Genomic DNA, 22,476 nt, shown 5'->3' with positions numbered 1-22,476 from the left:
ATATACATTGAACTTCATTTTTGATAAACTGGATATGGAGCATATAAAACTGTTTTTTTATGTTTAGTAACCACTAACATTCCTTTTTAAAATGTGATTGAAGATAGGAAAGTGGCCTTGATCTATTCACTCATTTTGGGTTTTGCATCGTAGGTCTTGTCAGCTGCAGCTGCAGCCGGTGTATCTGTAGCCTTTGGGGCACCTATTGGCGGAGTATTATTCAGCCTAGAAGAGGTAATACTTTTATCTGTCTGTAGAGCCACGCACATGATTTTGTGCCAGGAATTCTGGCCATTGTCTGTGTACATTGCAGTCCCAAAGTGCTTTGCCCAACTCCAGTGCTTTGCCACGGGGCTGGAGCTCTCCAGGCCATTTTCATCCTCAACTCTAATTCCTGCAGCACCAGTTTTCACCCCAGTTTATGCATGTTGACTGAGTTTACTTTCTCATTTTCTCTCTTATAGGTCAGCTACTACTTTCCGCTCAAAACACTGTGGCGTTCGTTTTTTGCTGCTTTAGTGGCAGCATTCACTCTACGCTCCATCAATCCGTTTGGGAACAGCCGCCTGGTTCTATTTTATGTGGAGTTTCACACCCCGTGGCATCTCTTTGAGCTCGTGCCCTTCATTCTGTTGGGCATATTTGGTGGTCTGTGGGGAGCTTTGTTTATCCGCACCAACATCGCCTGGTGTCGGAAGCGTAAGACCACCCAGTTGGGCAAGTATCCTGTCATAGAGGTACTCGTCGTGACAGCCATCACTGCCATCCTGGCTTTCCCCAATGAGTACACCCGTATGAGCACAAGTGAGCTCATTTCTGAGCTGTTCAATGACTGTGGCCTTCTGGACTCCTCTAAGCTCTGTGATTATGAGAACCGTTTCAACACAAGCAAGGCGGGTGAGCTGCCCGACAGACCGGCTGGTGTGGGAGTCTACAGCGCAATGTGGCAGCTGGCCTTGACACTCATACTGAAAATTGTCATCACTATATTCACCTTTGGCATGAAGGTGAGGAGATTCTTTTGGTCCTTGGTGGATATTTGTGTGGCTGTAAATTTGGAGGGCAAAGCCAAGATATTGTACAATTCTCTTGTAGTTCGTGTGGCGTGTCCAACTTGGAAGACCCAAAGCCCTTTTTACCCCCACGTGTTCTCATAACTTCTTAGATGATTGTACCTCTATCTAAAATTGTGCAAGCCCAGTTTTAGGCCGAATGCAAACCTCAGTGATGAGATTTCAAGTAGAAACATTTTCTCCTTTTCTGTGGAGAACATATTTTGCCTCTCAAAAAGGATGCTGAGGTATTTATTCCAGTGCATTTTGTATCAAAACAATATCTGACCAACACATTTTTAATCCTTATAAAGTGGCTTTAGAGTTACGAATAAAGCAAAATAGTAGGTTGAACCAAAAGAAGTTGCCAACCATTTTGACCACTAAAATAGCAATTTCATATGGCTCAACCCAATATGTAGCTAAATGTATTTTTTACAGTTATCAGTGTCCAATTATCAAGAACTTCACAGGTGATCCTAAATTAGTATTTAGATTATCAACAGCTGATATTAGACCAGCATCTTTTATTTTCAGTACCCGTTATCATTTCCATGTGTCAGAAGAAACCAGTAAGGAAAATTTGTAAAGTATTTTCCTTCTCTTCCTTGGTTTTCATTTGTTTGTTTCTTTTCTTTAGCACTCAGCTACCAAGTTATTTCCTCTATTCTCTAGGGAAATGGAGATTCAAACCAGAAAATAAGAGCCAGCAAGTCGGTTTAGGCAGTACTGTAATCTCTGAATTGATATGCATCCTCCTCAACACCCTGGACAGATTTGCAGTGCTTCTTGAGTTACTTTTCACCTCGTGGCTTCATTCTTTCATCTAAAGTGAATTTGCAGACCATCAAACCCACCCTGATTCAAATATATTCCAGAATTGCATACAAGCTATTTTAAAATAATCTGCTGTTTGGATTATCTCTGTCATCATTTTCCCTCTCTTGGCACAGAAAATTGAGAATGCACTATTGTATCCTAGGAGTCAAAAAAAGAGTGGGGAGACAGATGGGGGTTCCTTTTTGGGACAGTCATGCAACCATAGTCACTATCTCATTAGGAAAACTTAATCATTTATTCTTTATACTGTTAAAATAAACTGAAACCTCATGTGCCATCCTTTTTGTGTGAGCAATGGGTCAAGATTCAATACATGAGAGTGGTTACAAGCATTGCATTTAAACTGCAGCACCAGCGTCTACTAAATCTTGGCCTTGGGTGAGTTCTTTAACCTCTCTGCACCTTAGGTCCTTTGCGAGTTGGGAATTATAACACCTGCCTCCTGGGGTGGTTGTAAAGAACCCATGAAATCTGATCCATAGAGCATCCAGCATAGAACATTGTAGATAGTCAGTAAAGGGTAATTGTTGTTGATTAGAATTCAAAATTGGGGAAAATGTCTGCATATATGAGAAACTCCATCTATTTTCCTTTTTCTTTGGGAAAGGCTTAATTTCTGCCTCCAGTTCTGTGTTGGTCTGGAGAGTTCAGGCTCTTGCCTGATGGACCCCGAATCAGGGTAAGCGTCTTTGCAGTCGTCCTTGCCTGCACGTCCCAGAGAACCTCTAGTCCCTGTAGTGTTACACAAATCTTTGCAGCCACTTGCTAGCATAGTGCATAGTTAAATTGTCATTGGCCTGTTCGCTTCGCAGAGGGTCAGTCCTCTAGCCCTTATTATGTGCCAGACGATCACGTCACTTCTCACTGACCATCTTTTGCTTTCTCTTTGCAGATCCCTTCTGGCCTCTTTATCCCTAGCATGGCTGTTGGTGCTATAGCAGGTCGGCTTTTGGGAGTAGGGATGGAACAGCTGGCTTATTACCACCATGACTGGGCCATCTTCAATAGCTGGTGCAGTCAAGGAGCGGATTGTATCACCCCTGGCCTTTATGCAATGGTTGGGGCTGCTGCCTGCTTGGGTGAGTACTGTTTCCATTGATTTCAAAGAGATTGCTACCCAGGTGGCATTATATAAAGACGAGTGATATTAAGCACAATTGACTGTAGATTTTTTTAAAGATGACTATCCGTTTCTTGTTGGGCTTGCCATTTTCAAGTGCTTTAAGAAAGCATTCTTTACCGTATATCTCCATTCCTCCCCTTTCAGAGTAATTCTTCTCTCAAATTCCATCATATTGAGGAAATAATCAGAAATTTGGACAAAGATGATCTGCACAAGAATGTGCATCATGGTATTTTGTGTAATAGCAAATAACTGGAATCAACCTAAAAGCACAATAAGGGACTGGTTAAATAAATTATGGTATAGTACATCCATATAATGCCATACCATGCAGCCACTGAATGTGATGCTAATAGGTTTAATATCTTTAAATACAATGTTAAATACATTTGTACTAATATACAAAGTATTCCTAATATAAAGTTAGGAGAAAAAGCATGGTAGGGAATTTAAATATATAGTATGAGTTCATCTATATAAAAACATACGTTTTTGAAAAAAGTCATTTGAAATTTTTACTCAGCATATTTCTAGGCAGTGAGCTTATGGATAATGGTTTTCTTTTATATACTTTAAAAATATATGTATTTTCTGATCTTTCCACAGTGGGCCTGCACATCCCCGAGAACCTCTAGTATCTGTAGTTACACAAATCATAGAGATCTTATGCAATTACTTGTATAATTGGGGGGTGGGGAGCGACAGACGAATGAAAAAAAGAAGAAGAATGAAGGAGGTATCTTGTACTTTTGTAGAGATTATTTTGAGAAGTCTGACTCATGTTCATTGTAAACTTGCTTGAATGCAGTTACAGGGGTCTATAGGTGAGGCCTCCTTTTAGTGATGTTTCTGGTAAGTAGCTTTTTCTGGATGGGGCCTGTGACAGGCCCATAACTGTAATGAATCCTATACTTTTGCTGCCTTCAGTAAGTAGCCTGTGTCTGTTTTTTGCAGGTGGGGTGACTCGGATGACCGTTTCTCTTGTTGTCATAATGTTTGAACTAACTGGTGGCTTGGAATACATTGTGCCTCTGATGGCTGCAGCCATGACAAGCAAGTGGGTGGCAGATGCTCTTGGGCGGGAGGGCATCTATGATGCCCACATCCGTCTCAATGGATACCCCTTTCTTGAAGCCAAAGAAGAGTTTGCTCACAAGACCCTGGCAATGGATGTGATGAAACCCCGGAGAAATGATCCTTTGTTGACTGTCCTTACTCAGGACAGTATGACCGTGGAAGACGTAGAGACCATAATCAGTGAAACCACTTACAGTGGCTTCCCAGTTGTGGTGTCCCGGGAGTCCCAAAGACTTGTGGGTTTCGTCCTCCGAAGAGACCTCATTATTTCAATTGGTAAGGATTTCAGAAATGGGATAAGGGAATCCACTATGGAAATAAATAAATATGCATGAGGGGAAGGGAGGGATAAATTAGGAGTTTGGGATTAACAGGTACACACTACTATATATAAAATAGATAAGCAACAAGGACCTACTGTATGGCACAGGGAAGTATATTCAGTATCTTGTAATAAACTGTAATGGAAAAGAATCTGAAAAAGAATGTTTATATATATTGATATATATATATAATTATATGTATGTATGCATATATATAAAACTGAATCACTTTGCTGTACACCTGAAACTAACACAACATTGTAAATCAACTATACAATCAGTCAGTCAATCACTAAGCATGCATGCATGCGTGAAAAGGGGAAGGACAGAGCCGAGAGGGGACTGGTTAGGGGCCAGAAGTTTAGAAGTAGTCCTTCCTTTTTCAACCTTTTTTTTTTCTATTTTTCAAATAGAAAATGCTCGAAAAAAACAGGATGGAGTTGTGAGCACTTCTGTCATTTACTTCACCGAGCATTCTCCTCCAATGCCACCATACACCCCACCTACCCTCAAGCTTCGGAACATCCTGGATCTCAGCCCCTTCACTGTGACTGACCTTACACCCATGGAGATCGTGGTAGATATCTTCCGCAAGCTGGGACTGCGGCAGTGCCTGGTTACACACAATGGGTGAGAGCTCTTTGGTGAAGGCAAATTGGATTTGGGAGGAAAAGAGAATGTAGAGAGATAAAGAAAGAAGAACCCAACTCACGTGAATATTTGTAGCATTTATAGACCTTTTTGAAGCTCTGAGATGAAGATGAATGTGTTTCTTTTTTTGTCATAATTAATAGAAAAGGAGTTTGGGGAAGATAGTGGGTTTGAGAGATGTGAACTGCTGGTTGCACATTATAAATAACTCAGTTCCTCCCCCACAAAGGAAACAGCTATGTTCTCATGAACAGGCAGCACTGAAATTATAATGGTATTAGGTAGTATATGTATAGTATTTGGTCCTTACGATACCTTTGTTGTTATTCTTTGAGGGTGAGAAAACCAAGTTCCAGTGAGGTTTAAAGATTTGCACAAGGACCCCCAGTTACTGTCTAGTAGTGGTAGGCTTTATTTATTTATTTATTTTTCGTCTCGCCACGCAGCTTGCGGGATCTCAGTTCCCAGACCAGGGATTGAACCCAGGCCACCGCAACGGAAGCCCGGAATCCTAACCACTAGGCCACCAGGGAACTTCCTAAACACAAGTCTTCTGACTCCCAAGGCTAAGGCTCTTTCTTTCTGGGATATTTCTTACCCAGTAAAGGAAGCCATGCTATTTTTATTGGAAAAGAAAGGAGGTTGAGGAGAAGGGTGGGTGGGTTTTGTTGTTGTTGTTGTTGTTGTTGACCCTGGTATGTTAATCTAGTGATTATATAAGAATTTCGCACTCTAAAATGTCTGAATAGTGTAGCAGATGTCTTGCAAGATTGAGATCAGTAAGGGGACTTTTCCTAACTGATCCATTCAACCTTTACTGAATCTGTACTTCATGTAAGAAGGCATTCCACTAGATTCCAGGGAGAGGCAAAAAGCAATGAGACCCTTCTCTGCCCTCAAGGACCATACAGTGTTATAGGGAAGCTGAGAACACAGCAAACTGGACAAATGCTACGGAAGAGGTGTGCACAGAACATGCTGTTCCCAGGAGGAGGGCACAGTTATTACTGGCTCGTAGGATCAGGGAAGGTGTTCTGGAAGAGGGACATTTGAACTGGGTTGCAAAAGGTAAGATTTGTATATATAGAGAAGAATATTTAAACCACAGAAAATAGCAGGATAAGACCTAGAGGAAGAAGTGCTTAGAGCATGCTTAGGGACCCATGCATTGTCCCATTTGCCTGGTACATGTAATCTAGTCCTGTCATCATTCTGTAAGTGCAGATAGCATTCAAAGACAAAGATGAAATGGACCACAAAAAGTGTCACCTTTGAGAATATTATTTTAGCTACAGATTAATTTTTGTCTTGTCTTGTTTTGTCTTTTAGGCGATTGCTTGGAATCATTACCAAAAAGGATGTGCTAAAGCATATAGCACAGATGGCGAACCAAGATCCTGATTCCATTCTCTTCAACTAGAATCACAGGGTTGTACTGGATATAAAACAGGAAGGACATTGCAGACCATGGATATATTTTATTAACTGGGTACCCAAAAAACATTTCCCACATTTGGATGGTGAAGTTATATTAGTGTGTTGTCTCTTTCCCACAAGTTAACCAGTTGCACTACATAATCTCTGGAAATTAATCTTCTCTTTAGGAGAAAATTCAGTTAGGCTTCTGTGATATTGCATTAGGAAGATTTCATGAAAGAGTAAACAAGATTGCTATGGTTTAATTCTTTTTCTTTCTTTTTTTAAAGATTTTTTTAATTTAAAACATAAGTGTTAGCCAATATGCAATCACTGAAAACTATGCAAGAAAAATTCCAACCGTCCTGACCTATAGCCTGCAGGAAGCTCATGAAAAAGTCACTTTTTTGGACTCTGTCATTGGTGGAAGATGAAGTGTAAACCAGGGACTTTGCTTTTCCAACCACAGAAAGGAAAGCCAGAAGGAAAATAGTAATGGTATTTTCCAGACTGTGAATTCAGTTCAAATGTTATCTTGTTCTTGTTACAGTATTTAGCATTATTAGTTTATGTGTGTGTACGTGTATGTTAATTTTAATATCTGATTATAAGACAATGCTGCTTTGGTTGATCTCCTCTAAATGAATGTAGAGAGGTTGACTTTTATAGCTTGCTTGTTCCTGGTACTCTTTTGAAGTGCACAAAAGATAAGTTATAGAATTTTCTCCTTGTCTGCAAAAAGGGTAATTTTCCAGATGGCCTTTGTTAGCTAGTAGACAAGGACTTTGCCATGAATTTGTTAGTAGCAAGGAATGATTTCTCCATCTTCCTTGAAACGAATGATTAGTAAAGTTCTAAGCAAAGTCAATGACCAGGACTTTCACATTTTTGTGAGGTCCCAACTTACCCAGATGCCACCTCCATGAGTGATGGTGCTTTTGGCTTCTGGAATATGTAAGAATAGTAAAGGGAACCAAGTCTAGACTGCATACTGGTAAACCAGGGAAGATCCCGAGCTGTATCTGCGTTCTCATGCATTCCTTCATAACAACCACCAGTACTAAAATGACTGGGCACTCATGCCTCCTCCCAGTGTTGAGTACATATATATAACAGGCCAGTGTTGTCCCCGTGATCGTGAATTTAGGCTTGGGGTACTTTCAGGTATTTTCAAGGCATTGGAACAGGATAGGCAGCTGTGACTCCCTAGAGGCTCCTTAGAATTCTAAATAAAATGCAGAACCATCCTGAGACCCAGGGGTGTGGACAAGGCCTGGTGACACCAAAGGTGCTTGTATACAATTGAAGAGGTGCCTGTCTCAATTTCCTACCACCTTTACTGCAGTAGAAAACATCACACTCTAGGGACACCTGGTGGAGTTACAGAGCCACCATCATCATTCTGACTACTGTTTCGTTTTCCACAGTTTTACCCACGTGCTGTTGTTCCCCCTCCGTTCTCCTTTTCCCACGCCTCAGTCCTGAGTCCTGTCTTTGGGATTGAGTAGTGTGCCCGGTTAATCATTCCTGTTACAAAAAAATAACTCCCAGGGCTAGTTAAATTGTAAACCCAGCCTCTACAATCTTACAGGCCATGGACCAGAGGTGACGCACAACCATTTGCTTTGCTCTATAGCCCAGCAGCTCCATTTCCACTCTGACGCCCACAGCAGTGAGACTCAAATGCTAGGGGTGGGAGTTGAGCCTTTCCCATTTTACAAGTCTGTTCCCAGCGCTTCCCACCATCCTTCTAGCCTAGAATCAGCAGTCACTCGGCATAGCCTCTCCTCCCGCTCCAAGCACCTCAGCGTACCTCATTTTAAAAGTTGCCGATCTCTGATTCTAGGATTTTTTACCCCTAGTTTCTTACCTTTCCAAAATCTGAAATTCTTTTATTGCCTAGAACTGGGGAGCCAAGGCTTATTGTGATTTTTATCTTTAAAATATCAAGGCAGTCACCAGAGTTTCTCCTTTTAAGTATATCACTCTAGCATTTTAATGAAAAAGACAAAAACCTCCCTAGGTTATGTTATATTATAGTCATGACTCAGTAACTTCACGTCTTTTGTCCCTTCTGTACCACTGATTCCCTCACATGAGATGAGGCTATTTGCCTGACCACCGCGTCTGTTGTGCACAAATCAAAGTTCTTATGTGTGTACTTCTGGTTCACTACCTGTCTTTTCTTATCAGCCGTCCAACTAAAGTTTGCCAAACAGGAAATGTTAGTATTTCTGGTATTTGATGATGGTGAAAGGTTTGGTCGCATTTCATAGTACAGCAGTGATATGGAGGGTGTCTAAGTTTGCCTTTGTGTTTCTTCTAGGCTCTGTTTTTGATTTGAGACAGATGAGCCAGTGTTCAGGTGCTACTTCAGAGAATAAATTCAAGAAATCAGATAACACTGTGCCAAGGTATACTTTCTAGATACTAAGCACCGATTGGCCCTCCAGAGAATAATATCCCTTTGATACCTCACTTCTGATAAATCTCATTCATTAACCTCAGCTTCTCAGGAATCCTTGTATCTCATATGCTAGAAGTCGCTGTAGTGTATGGTATCCATTATATGTCCAGTCCTATGGTTTGGCTTCAAGTTTGGCTAATTGTGGTAGAGCTCTCTGCTAGACTGCTTGCTCAGCACCTTAACACTCAGAGTTTCTTGTCTTGAGGCAAAGGAAAATGTTCTTTCTGCCATTGCCAATTCAGCAGTTGGACATACTTAAACCAACAAAGCTGATATAGGGGGGTCTGTCAGTAGTCTCAAATGGCCACATACCTCAATGGCAAAAGACTGGATAATCTGTGATTTAAAAATGAGTATGAGCCGAGACCAGTCGATTCTGGTAATAAGAAAGAAAGTTTCCCGACACACGGAAAGGATTTACAAAAGAATGCCAGTAAGTGCTTCGAGAGAGTTAGGGCTTTCCAAGGCAAAATATCTGGTAGGCATCCAGGCCACGAAAGGAATGAGAGTCTATGGATTTGTAAAAGTCTAACTGCTATATTTTGTATCTTCAGATCTGTGACGTAAAGAATTAAAGAAGCCGAAATAGTTAAGGCATGATTAGTTATGCCATTGGCAGAAGCAGGGGACTGAACAAGCAAAATAATGGCCACTTTTAAGATCACTTCTATTTGGATGTACGTTCAGACACTCCCCCTCTTTTCTGGCTCTGGTGTCCTTCAGGCTCAGCCCAGCTGTGAAGTAGAGGTGGTATAATCCACAGAGCAGATATCCTCTGGTGGATAATCTGACATTGATGGTACTTTGGATTTGCCAGCTGGCAGAGCAGTCGATTAATTTGCTGATGGAACTGCAAAGCAGTTCCGTTGTTTTGGCACCAGAGGCTGAATCTGAACCCTTTACAGGAAGAGCAGAGAAGAAGCATAAATGTCTCTAGCAAGTCTCCAATTGTGCTTGAACACGAGCATGATAAAGTAATGGGGACTTTGTGTGGTCTAAGGCTGTGAGGTAATTCTTAACTATGAATTTATGAACCCATTCAGGTGTCGGGGGAGCAAATATGTTTTTTAAAACAGCGTGCAAGAGAGTCCATCAGGGAATGTAATCACTGCTGTATGTTTTAAGTATTTGGATCACCTGTCCCGGTTGGATCCTGACCTTGATTTGTTTAGTTAGGTGATGAGTAGGAAGGTGTACTTGTTACCCCACAGTATCTTTTGGTTTTGTTTTTTAATAAATCTCAAGGAGTGCAGTTTTTGAAGTTGAGTTTTTAATAAATGATAGTGAAGACAATTGAAAATTTGACATGACCAGTGTGTTTTATATTGCCAGAGTACTTAACTGATGACTGACCACATTGTATTGTGAGGAATCGGTTTACTTTCACTGGATCAGAGCCAAACGCAGGCCACTCATCTGTTCAGAGAAAGCAGGAGAGCATCTTTCATGGTGGTGCATAGAGTATTGAGCTCTTAAAAACTCTGAGAAAAATTAGGAGTTCAGAAAGTAAAGGGGAGGTGAAATATTGAGTCCTTAAAAAAAAAAGATGTCTAAATATGTGGTCTGAACTTCAGTGTCCTACGACCTTGATTTTTTTTTAACCACCTCTGGGATAACCTGGATTCCCTTTGGATAGAGAATGGAAAGTTATGGCAGTGGAAAAACCCTAGTAAGCAAGTATACGAGTTCTTGTAAGATGGTGGGAGGAAGGCCATTCCATGCCCCAAGCCAAACACCCCAACATTTATAAACTGCTTGATCATGTGCCTCAAGGGGAGAAAAAATTAGTAGTCTCCCAAAGACCAGGCTTTCCAAGCAACCAAGAGGCTCAAAGCAGCATTTGGTGGAGGCAGTCTACTTTTGTGGAGAGGGCTGACCCAAGACCAGACCTCTTGCGGAGGAGGGAGGCAGCGTCTACTGCCATTGCCTAAGTGATAAGCTTTAGGTAGCTTATCTTGAATTCTGATAGCAAAATATTTAAAAAATCTATATGGTTAGCCTCCCTGGTATGTACTTATTGTAGATTAAAAAGAAAAAGGTGAGGCTCTCTCAGAGCTCAGGGAGCTGTGTAAATTTGAAGTGAAATTGGTCTGGTGGACCTGTGGTAACCACTGAGCTATGCTCAGCCTCAATTTTGGTTGCTTGTCCCAAGGGGAGGAGTTCCTGGACTAGTAGGTGTTAGCAACTTCAAGTTACTCCCTAAATGTTTGCTGGTCACAGTCTCATTTCTAAACATCTGCATCTCGGCAAAGTTTTGAAGTGACGTAGGGAGCAAAATCGGTTTTTCCACCTTGTAGTCTGATTTTGCCAAGTCACCCAAGAAAGAAAGAAGGTCTGTGATGTGCGGAGTTTGCGTTTCTTGGATGGGACCTATCAGGTCATCCAGCCCAATCCCGCAGTCATAAATTCCTACCTCTAAGTTCCTGCCAAAGGGTCTTCATCCTCTGGGTGCACACTCATTGAATGAATGCCTTGCCCAAAGTTTGGCCTTTTAAGGGGAAAAAAGCATGTGATGGTGTAAAAATATGAGGGTTTAAATAAATGATCTCTGCCTCTCCTCTTTCCTCCCCACCCCTGTCTCTGTCTCTCTGTCTCTCTCTCCTCACCCCAATACCCTGAATTCAAAATTGTCTCAGTTACTCTAAGTGTATTGTTTTGAATGTGGACCTTGGGGAGGGAGACGATCATTCTGAGAGTAGAGAATGGAAGATACTTCTGAGTTGATGGGGCCAGTGGGGCTTTGCTCCACTGTAGGGGCTAAAGCCAATGGTATCTGTTGGCAATGTCCAGGGCTTGAGCATCTCAATGCAGACGTGAAGTATTCACTGCTAAACCTTGTTATCACCTACTAGTCCAAATCTTTTGGAAGTCAGAGGCGGTCTAGGGTTTGATGAGTGAAATGCCACCTGGCAGAATGGAGATGAGGGAATGGCCTGAGATGGTTTTGTCAGGGTAGGAATGTTTAGCCTCATTATCTTATTGAGTGTACCTCAAATATATGGTCCTTCAAGAGTGCTTCTTTTCCCTCCTCCATTTCACTTTATCCCTTCTCTCTCTTTCCCATTGTCCTGCCTTTATAGCACTCAGATTTTAATAAATATTTACTTTTTATTATATATTTGGTCCCTTGGGACTATGTAATGATTAAGAATTAATTTCATTCTAGGTAAAAAATGATGTGTTTAATATTTTGTTCTTTTAAACTGTCTTTTGAAGCTATGCTGCTAACCAGGTACAGGCCAGAAAGGAGTTGGGCTTGACGGACAGCACCCTGGTCATGTCACCTAAGGATGCCATTGATGTAATGATGGTGACTCTTCTTCATTTGACCAAGGCCAGCCTCCTGCTCTTACCTCTGTCCATTCATTTCTGGCTGTGGGAAAAACACCACCTGTCGGGTGAGCCAGTGAGGCCAGGAGGATCAGAGGGGCCGGTTCCAGCCCATGGGCCACTATATGAATGTCTCTGTAATAAGCTCATTTGTAGGGCCGGCTCCAACTGCAGTAGCCAAAGAAAACCTGTCTGACTCGACATTTTAGTTCCTGAGAGTTGGTAAAAGTTCAACTGAAGCTAAGGTATAGACATTAGCAGTAGCTAGGCGTCCAGAAACTAGAGTCAACTAAAGCTAATAGAGTTTCCACAGGAAACTTGGTGCTGAGCTGTTCAGAGCAATTATTTATCTGAGTGTTGCCAACCCTTTAGTCACGCTTTCTTAGCTTTATTCTAACTTTAAGAGACGTTGGTCCCTGTTCATAGGCACAGCCTGTACCAAAGCTGTGGCTCACTGCACAGTTCATTCTGCTCCCTGGTCAAGCTTAGCAACATAGTCTAAAAGGAAAGATGTGGGCTGGGGAGTTAGGAGACCTGGTTTCTATTCCCTATGCTTCTACTAACTAGCCTCGAGATCTTAACCGCTGTGTGCCTCAGTGTTCCCATCTGCAAAATGGGGATAGTGTTAATTGCCCTACCTACCTCACAGGGTTGTTGTGAGGATAAACTGAGACAATAAAAGGAAAGTACTTTGACAAGTAAGTGCTATGCAAATTGTAAGAAAAGGAAACAATCACGTTAAAGGCAATGGAATGGACTTTGGCAGAAAGGTTAATGGGATTGTCCAGCCCTTTCTCTGTGTGGCTTAAACCCAGGTTGCCATTGCTTTATACATTTTTCACTTAGCACAGATTTGTAATTATGCATGTAATAAAGCACAGCCTTATCCAACTTGGTGTCTGGTGTGTTTCTGAAGACCCTCAATTTTGTAGCTATTGATTTCTGATCATAAAAGCTCGGTGTGGAGGTTGGGGGAGGGTAGTGTAAAAGGTACCTGCAAATTCCTGCTAGTAGGCTCACTTCTTAAAATGATTTATTAAAGACTTAATTAGTTTTACAGATCGAGTAATAGTTTTTACCATAAGGAGACAAATGAGGAGCACCTTGTATTTTCTGAGAGATTCCAGATACCTCATTCATTATGGCTACTTAAATGTTCCTGTCTCATACATTGGTGATCCTTTCCTGATGAATTGAGGATTAACTGGAGCTGTGTTTTTTCTCTCTCTCTCTTTTTTTTTTGGTACGCGGGCCTCTCACTGTTGTGGCCTCTCCCGTTGCGGAGCACAGGCCCCGGACGCGCAGGCTCAGCGGCCATGGCTCACGGGCTCAGCCGCTCCGCGGCATGTGGGATCTTCCCGGACCGGGGCACGAACCTGTCTCCCCTGCATTGGCAGGCGGACTCTCAACCACTGCGCCACCAGGGAAGCCCTCTCTCTCTTTTTAAGCTTTTAATGATGTAAGATTATGGGCTTTGACAGGCCTCTTGCTTATAGTCAGTTCTTACAAGGAGTAGGATGGGTGATGGAAATGTTCCTCCAATGAATAGTAGGGTTAGTAGTATCCTCATTATGGTGGGTTGGGATTAAAATGTTTTCTTTGGGAAACCCTTGGAAGTGACTGAGGAGTGGAGCTTTTCGGGGAAGTGGTTGAATATGCAAACATTTCCTTTTCACACCTCTCTGGAACCCAGAAAACAAAGGAAAGCTATACTTTGAAGTATGGTTTTCCTACTTTCTCGCTCTATTTTTCCTGCATCTGATTCCTCCTCCCTTCTCCCTCCGTCTCTCTGTTAGCCAGACTACCAGGAAGGCAGTTTACTGTGTGTCCAAGTTTTCATTTAAGAGTTTCTCCCGTTGACATTTGATTACATCAGCACTGGTGTTGACTTGATACCTTGTTGCTAGCAAGAACTTTTTTTTTTTAAGAAGATGTTGGGGGTAGGAGTTTATTAATTAATTAATTAATTATTGCTGTGTTGGGTCTTCGTTTCTGTGCGAGGGCTTTCTCTAGTTGTGGCAAGCGGGGGCCACTCTTCATCGCGGTGCATGGGCCTCTCATTATCACGGCCTCTCTTGTTGCGGAGCACAGGCTCCAGACGCGCAGGCTCAGTAGTTGTGGCTCACGGGACTAGTTGCTCCGCGGCGTGTGAGATCCTCCCAGACCAGGGCTCGAACCCGTGTCCCCTGCATTAGCAGGCAGATTCTCAACCACTGCGCCACCAGGGAAGCCCCCGCTACCAAGAACTTTAATGACTTTGGCCTACTTGGTATCATTTCAGGAAGGACACCTCTATGTATAAATAACTCCCTCATAAGCCTGAAATTCCACAAGGAAACTTCAGTTTTTTATGTCATTTATCATTTTACTGGACCCCTTCCACACTTATCGTCATCCCTGCCTCTAATTTAAATACTTCTAAGAAAAAAACACTGCATCTAGCTGTTACCAGCTCTCAACAACTTGCGATGAATTAGAGTATCATATCTAGTTGCTGTAGGGCTCAGATAAAAATGGCTTTGATGGAGTACGAGGTACAGATTAATCCATCATCTAGTACAGGAGCTGCAGAGAAGAACCTGGAAATGACCACCAGATGTCAGTGCAATCATTAAAATACTGGTATAGCTCTGGTTTGGTCAGAAAAAAACTGTGTCTGAGGGTAGGCAGGGCAAAAAGTGTTAATTCATACATACAGCTAGATGCTGGGAATACAAAATTCAATCACAAGGTATTTCTTAGTTGATCAGATATTCTCTTTTTAACGTATATAATAAACTGTGTTTTTCTTATTGTTAAAACAAGTCAATCACATGGCAGTCCCTGCCTTTAAGGAGCCTATTGTCCTGGTGTCTGAAAGTTTTAGTTTCTTTTTAGAAGCAGTGCCTCAGATAGAAACAATGAGGAAAGGACTCCAGTTCTTCCTTCATTACGATCGCCATATAATTTATTGTGTGACTAAGACACTTCTGACAGTGGGATGGTGGTGTTAATAATTACCCAGGGACAACAGGCACAAACTGGGACTATCCCAGGTGTGTTAGTCAGCTCAGGCTGCTATAACAAATGACCGTAGACAGAGTGGCTTATAAACAAAAGAAATTGATTTCTCACAGTTCTGGAGGCTGCAAGTCTGAGATCAGGGTGCCAGCATGGTGGGGTTCTGGTGAGAGCCCCTCTCCCAGGTTGCAGACTACAGAATTGTTGTATCCTCACATGGCAGAAAGAGAGCTAGAGCACTCTCTGGGGTCCTTTTTCTCAGGGCACTAATCCTGTTCATGTTCAGGCTCCACCTTCCTGACTTCATCACCTCCCAAAGGCCCTACCTCCAAATACATTGAGAGTTAGGATTTCAATGTATGAATTTGGGGGCGACACAAACATCCAGTCGATAACACTGGCAAACCAAGAAGTGTGGTCGCCCCCTCTTCCTGAGGTATCTCCAGCTCCTGTCCTTTGGACTCTAGCTCCAGGGCTCCTAAGTACCTTCCCTAGGATCAAAGGTTCTGCCCTTCCCTTGAGCTCCCAAAGCCCCTCTCCTGGCCTCTCTTCCCTCCTTCGTAATAAGCAATCTCATCTTAACTGCCACTGGGACATGGGGTAGAGAGGTGTTCAGACAACCACAAGTAGAAACTAAAATTTTATTCTCAAAAATAATAATAGGACTCTGAGCAGAGAGCAACATTCAGGGTAAGAGAAAGACACTTATGGCTTTTGGGTTCCCTTAGGCCTCCTCAAGCTGTTGGGTTGAGGAAGTTCTGTGTCTATACATTGCCCACTGTTAGTGTCTGTAAGTAGACATTTTAGGATCTTGATTCAGGAGGCTGCAGGTAGAATAGAAGATGGAGAGAATGGAAAAAGCATAGAATTTGGAGCCAGGGGACCTGGACTTGAGGCTTCCTATAAAGGAATTGCTATCTTTCTCCATCAAACAAAACTCAGGATCTCTGAGATTGGCCTTGGAGGAAGAGTCTTCTCTTGAAAAGGGGCTCCTGGACCACACAGTGTAGCTGTGTGTTCCATAAGGTTCTCCTTCCTGTTGAGACAATCTTTCTGGTTACCTCACTGGCCTTTGGGTGTAGTGGAGGTCACTCCTTTTTAATATTCTAGTCTCAAAGTTCCTCTATAGCACAGCTGAGATGGAGGTAGAACTTTTAAGTTAAAAGTTCGTGGAAAATGAAGCCATCGTGATGTGCAATGAGCTCATCGGGCTGACCCTGACTGTGCAGCAGAATCATCTGAAATGGGTATTAAAATATAGATTCTTGGTGGTTTGGTGCCAGGTCTTGGACTAGTATTTGAAAAACCATATGGGGGATATTACAGGCTTCACCCTGCCCTGAAGCTTTATCAGACTTCTGCGTGGTGGGCATCAACTTAGTACCAGCTGGGAGAATTCATTGTCCCACCTCTTGTTCGCTCTTGTATCCCAAGTGCCAGATAGAGCGCCCAGCACAGAGCAAGACCTCTGAAAATGCAGTACTGGTAGAATAGCAACCTGTGTAAAACTTGTCTTCTTAGTTCCTGTTTCCTGCCTGAAGATATATCTCTTCCCTAGATGTATACCACCTTCCAGGGACACCAGGCTTACCCACCCCCAAGAAGTTCTTATAATTTATACTACAAGTCACAACCTGATAATCACCATTTCATACAACCCTTTGTAAGTGACGAAGAGCAAGTTTATTTCAGGCTCTGCTACTTATTCACCGTGTGATTCGACCTCTGTGACCTCAGTAACCTCATCTGTAAAGGAGTAATGATGATAAAACCTGCCTCATTGGACTGTTGAAATGAATGAAACTAGGTAAGAAAACTGGGTTTTACAAGTTGGCTATACAAACATCATTGTTATTCATTTGGTCCTGAGGGCTAAAGGAGGTAATGTATGAGAATAGTCAGTTCGCTCAACCAGTATTTATTGAGCACCACTAGGCAATGGAGATTCAATGAAAGGAAAAAATAGACCCATTCCCGAGATGACAATCCAAAACACAGTCAATTAAGAGTGGCATCAACCAGCAGTCTATTCTAATGACAAAGAGATTTTTTTCCAAGTCCGATATCTGTGGGCTTAGCAGCCTCTGCTGAGTATTAGCAGAACCTTGGCACCTCCTCTCCCACCAAAATGTTTTCCAATTATTTCTGCCTCTGAGACTCTGGAATCAGGGCGTCCCAGCTACACACAAACCAATCTGTCAGCTATGGTTGTCAAGAGGGATTTTTTTCCCTCTGGCTCCAGCCCCCACTTGACTACAGCTGAAGCCTGCAAAGCCACTCAGAGAACCCTTCCCTACCCCAGGTATCACCCAGCCTGAGAAAGTCGATTGTACCCTTTCCTTTCTTGCCTGTCCTCCAGCATAACTTCTCTTTCTAGTTCTAGTTACTCCCTCGTATGTGGGTGAATACCAACAGATGCGGCTGTGTGAATATGGGGAGTGGAGAGGAGGGTTGTCTACACTAGCAGCAATATGCTTAGAAATATTTTGTTACACAAATACCCTTGAACTTCACATCAACCCTGTGAGATAGGCAAAATATGAGGATACTAAGACTAAGACTTGTTTGTGATTTGCTCAGTATCTCAGAGGCAGGGAGTGTTGTAACAGAAGCTGGAACTCAGTGTTTTTTGTTTTGTTTTGTTTTGTTTTTTGCGGTACGCGGGCCTCTCACTGCTGTGGCCTCTCCCGTTGCGGAGCACAGGCTCCGGACGCGCAGGCTCAGCGGCCATGGCTCACGGGCCCAGCCGCTCCGCGGCATGTGGAATCCGCCCGGACCGGGGCACGAACCCGTGTCCCCTGCATTGGCAGGCGGACTCTCAACCACTGCGCCACCAGGGAAGCCCAAACTCAGTGTTTTTGACCCCAGGTCCAGACTAATTGTATGGCTACGTGCTCCTGTTCATCCTGACTGTTTTTAGGCCAGTTTATGGGAAGAGAGTAACAGGAGCCTGCCTGGTTGGACAGTTGGCCTAGTGTTAAAAATTTACTGTGGGTAAGAATCTGTATAGAGGCGTGGAGAGGTGATCAGAAGCAATCCTAGGAAGGAGATCTCCAAAGAGGTTTTTTAAAAAATGTGCTTGTGTAGAAAAGTGAGAAGTGGGGATGGATTGGGGTTGGGGAGCAGTGTCTGGGGGGCCTGTTATTTACTAATTGACTTTCCTTCGTATTATTTGAAGTTTTTACCGGGAGCATATGTCACTTTTATAATTTTTTAAAAGTAAACATCCAGGAAAGAAAACAGTATTTTTATATGTGGCTATAAATATGTGTTCATCTCATCAGTTGGAAGCTAAATTTGTTGTTCTTGCAAACTAATGATAAATAAAGAAAATTAAAGCCTCAGGTCCAGTAAATGGTTGTTATGATGAGAATTCCCATCCCCAGCAGGGGGGGCCATATGACTCATGCAGGCACAGCGGCTGTTTTCTTTCTTATTCTAACACAGCAGACAGAATGATCCTTTTCAAAGACATATGTATATGTATAACTGATTCACTTTGTTGTAAAGGAGAAACTAACACACTATTGTAAAACAGTTATACTCCAATAAAGATGTTAAAAAATAAATAAATAAATAAATAAATAAATAAATAAATAAATAAATAAATAAAAATTCCCTGCCAAAAAAAAAAAAAAAAGATAAATCAGATCATGTCAGTTGCCTGATTTGAAACGCTTTGGTAGCTTCCCATTACATCCAGAGCAAATCCAAACCCCTTACCCTGGCCTCTGAGGCCTTCCATGATCTTCATCTGGCCTATCTTGCTAACCTCATGTTATGCGTTGAATTGTGTCCACCTAAAATTCATGTGTTAAAGTCCTAACCCCCAGTACCTCAGAACGTGACCTTATTTGAAAATAGTGCCCTTGCAGATGTGATTAGTTAAATTCGGATGAGGTCATACTGGAGTAGGTCAGGCCCTAATCCAATATGACTGATATCCTTATAAGAAGGAGAAATTTGGAAGCAAGTGCACGTGCATGCACACACGCGCATGCGCGCACACACACAGAATGCCAGGTAAAGATGAAGGTGGAGATTGGGGTGATGTGTCTACAAGCCAAGGAACACCAAAGTTTGCCAGCAAACCACTAGAATCTGGGAGAGAGGCACAAACAGATTCTCCCTCACAGCCATAGAAGGAACCAACCCTGCCAACACCTTAATCTTGGACTTCTAGCCTCCAGAACTGAGGCAATAAACATTTCTGTTGTTTAAACCACCTGGTTTGTGGCACTTTGTTATGGCAGCCCCAACAACCTAATACACCTCATCTCTTAGTGTTCAGCCTCTCTCTCACTTGCTACCAGCACACTACCTTTTTTTTTTCCTTCAGTTCCTCACACACCCAGTTTATTCCTGCCTCAGGATCTTTGCACTAGCTGTTTCATGTTCCTCAAATGTACCTCCCTCAGACTTTTGCATGATTAGTACTTTCTTATTATTCAGTTTAAATGACCTCTCTTATAGAAGCCTTCCCTCACCTCCCAGTCATTCTTAATTACCTCATACTCTTTTTTCTTCAGAGTAGTCATCGTCATCTGAGGTTTTCTTAGTTATGCGTTTATAGTATATTTCCCCCAATTAGAATGTAAGTTCCATAGGGATTTTTGTCTACCACTATATGCCCAGCTTCTACCTAGACATACCTGGCACACTGTAGGCACTCAATAAATATTTATTGAATGAATGATCGAATGAGTGGGAAGAGTTCTTCACTGATAGATTTGTTTATTAAGCATTTATTGAATCTCTACTACTTGACAGCCACTCTGACAGAACTCGAGGCACAAAGGCAAATAAGATAGGGTCCCTGCCCGCTGTCTTTCTAAAAGTCTGTGGCTACTGCCAGATCCCAGTACTGCTGTAGTAGAAAAAGCATAGGCTTTGGAGTCTGACAGGCCTAAGTTCATGTCCTAGCTCTCAGTTACTAGCTGTGTGATCCTGGGCAAGGCACCTAACCTCTCTGTACCTCGGTAATCTTTTCTGCCAAAGGGGGATAATGTTAATACCTAACCTAGAGAGTTGTGGTAAGAAATAAATGAGACAGATAATGTGTGTAAAAAGCTCAGCAGTGCCTGGTACCCAGTAAATGCTTTAAAAATGGCATTCTACTTCTATTTCGCTCTAATTAAATAACCAGGGCCCTTTCTACTCACAGTTATTTGCCTCCCTTTGGGGGAAATTAACCATTCCCCAAGACAGTAGTAGAAATAATTTGGTCTAAAGGGAGTCCCTGGATGGTCCCAGTACTTGTATCAGGGATCTCTGGGGAGCCATTCAGGTGGAGAAGACACACGTTGGAAATAAACACCCAACCTACTTCCCTTCATGCCCCATTATGAGGTAGTCATTCATTCATTCGTTCGTTCATTCATTCAGCAGCTATTTATTGAACATCAATTCTGTCCCAAGCACTGTGTTGAGTGCTGGATGTACAGCGGCCAACAACACAGACATGGTCCTTGTCTTCACAGGGCTTACAGGCTAGTAGAGGCTTTTTGCTTCTTTTCCTTGTACTCTTTCAGCAAATATTTATTGGGCCTGGTACTTCCAGGCTTTTGCTGTCTAGAGAGAATGGTGACATCATGCCACTACCAGTTGTTACCCGAGATGACCAAGTAGCCCTGGATCTGGGGCAGCCATAGGCAATGGTGTTCATCCTTGGGGTTTTGCAGGCTTAGGAACCCTCCACAAATTAGCATTTAAAAAATTTCCACGTATTGAGTGCTTGCTTTGTTTGAAGTGGTAGATTCCATGCTTTACATCTATTATTTTGTTTAATCCCCACAAGAACCTTGAGAAACAGATACTGTTATTATACCCTATGTCAGCTGAGGAAAGGGATGCTCATGCTGGTGGGAGGGTGAAGTGACTCGTCCTAGGTTATACAGATAGGAAGTGGGGGAGGTGGAATTCAAGTCCAGGTCTGTATGACTCCCGAGCCTCTTTCTATAATACCATGATGCTTCAATATTTCCATAGGCTATTTTTGCTAAGGAAGCATTACACAGGACTGACTTACTGAAAGCTAGGAGAGCTCTTGAAAGAAAAAATAGGACTCATTAAATAGAAAGGAATCTCCAAGTTTCCATACCTTCTTTTATTAGTTGTCTATTGCTGTGTAACATTATTACCACAGACTTAGTGGCTTCAAACAATACACATTTATTATCCCCCAGTTTCTGTGGATCAAGAGTCTTGGCAAAGCTTAGCTGGGTTGTTTGCAAGGCTGAAATCAAGGTACTGGCCAGGGCTGGGCTCTCATCTGAGGCTCACCTGGGGAAGAATCCACATCCAAGCTCACATGATTATTGGTAACATTCAATTCCTGTGGGCTGCCACACTGAAGGCATCAGATCCTAGCTTACTGTCAGCCAGAGGTCACTCTTGCTTCTTTGCTGTATTAGTTAGTGTTCGCCACAGAAACAAAACCAATTGTGTGTGTGTGTGTGTGTGTGTGTGTGTGTGTGTGTGTGTACAGATATGGCGAGTGAGAGGGATGGGGGGAGAGAGAGAGAGAGAGAGAGGAGGTTATGAGGAATTTGCTCATGTGATAAGGGAGGTGGCAAATTCAAAGTCCACAGGGTGGGCCAGCAGGCTGAAGACCCAGGGAAGAGCCAGTGTTGTAGTTTAAGTCCAGGAATTCCCTCTTGCTCTGGGCAGGTCAGTCGTTTGTTCTACTCAGGCCTTCAGCTGATTGGATGGAGCCCACCCACAGTATGGACAATCTGCTTTGCTCAAAGGCATCAATTTAAATGTTAATCTCATACAGAAACACCAGAAACATCCAGAATAATGTTTGACTAAATATCTGCGCACCGTGGTCCAGCCAAGTTGACACTTAAAACTAACCATTACACTTGCCATTGTGGGCCTCCCCAACATGACCGCTTGCTTCATCAAAGCCAGTAAGGAAGAGAGTGTCCTAGCAGGAGGCTCCTTACAAGATTATGCAACATAACCACAGAAGTGCTAACCTGCTACTAGTGCCATATTCTGTTAGAGGAAAGTCACAGGTCCTGCCCACATTCAAAGGGATGGTGATGATGGGGGTTCTGGGGGCCATGTTAGAGCCTTTCTGCCACAGTCCACCTCTTGACTTGCAATGATTCACATCCCTCACACATTGAAAATACATTCACTCCCTCCCAAAATTCGCCGAAGTCTCATCGCATTATAGTATCTGCTTAA

General features: G+C 42.6%; 1 protein-coding gene across 2 annotated transcripts in view; it reads left to right on the top strand.

Moving 5' to 3' along the window:
- Nucleotides 1–13,152, top strand: part of CLCN5 (chloride voltage-gated channel 5) — a 47,770-nt gene extending 34,618 nt beyond the window's left edge. Inside the window, exons 7-13 of one of the 2 annotated variants that reach the window (XR_008616355.1) lie at nucleotides 154–234; nucleotides 465–1,007; nucleotides 2,785–2,971; nucleotides 3,970–4,368; nucleotides 4,829–5,045; nucleotides 6,396–8,896; nucleotides 12,166–13,152. Coding sequence is in view for 1 of the 2 variants with exons in the window: in XM_024116884.3 (XP_023972652.3) it covers nucleotides 154–234; nucleotides 465–1,007; nucleotides 2,785–2,971; nucleotides 3,970–4,368; nucleotides 4,829–5,045; nucleotides 6,396–6,486 (1,518 nt within the window). In the remaining variant the exon portion in view is untranslated. Of the gene's footprint in view, nucleotides 1–153; nucleotides 235–464; nucleotides 1,008–2,784; nucleotides 2,972–3,969; nucleotides 4,369–4,828; nucleotides 5,046–6,395 lie in introns of both variants that reach the window. The other variant, XM_024116884.3, reaches the window with a different exon arrangement.
- Nucleotides 13,153–22,476: the final 9,324 nt, after the last annotated feature.

The sequence above is a fragment of the Physeter macrocephalus genome, chromosome 21 (assembly GCF_002837175.3).
Source record: "Physeter macrocephalus isolate SW-GA chromosome 21, ASM283717v5, whole genome shotgun sequence".
Classification (NCBI taxonomy): domain Eukaryota; kingdom Metazoa; phylum Chordata; class Mammalia; order Artiodactyla; family Physeteridae; genus Physeter; species Physeter macrocephalus.
The sequence above is the reverse complement of the archived record's forward strand: the minus strand, read 5'-3'. Positions and strand labels throughout refer to the sequence as shown.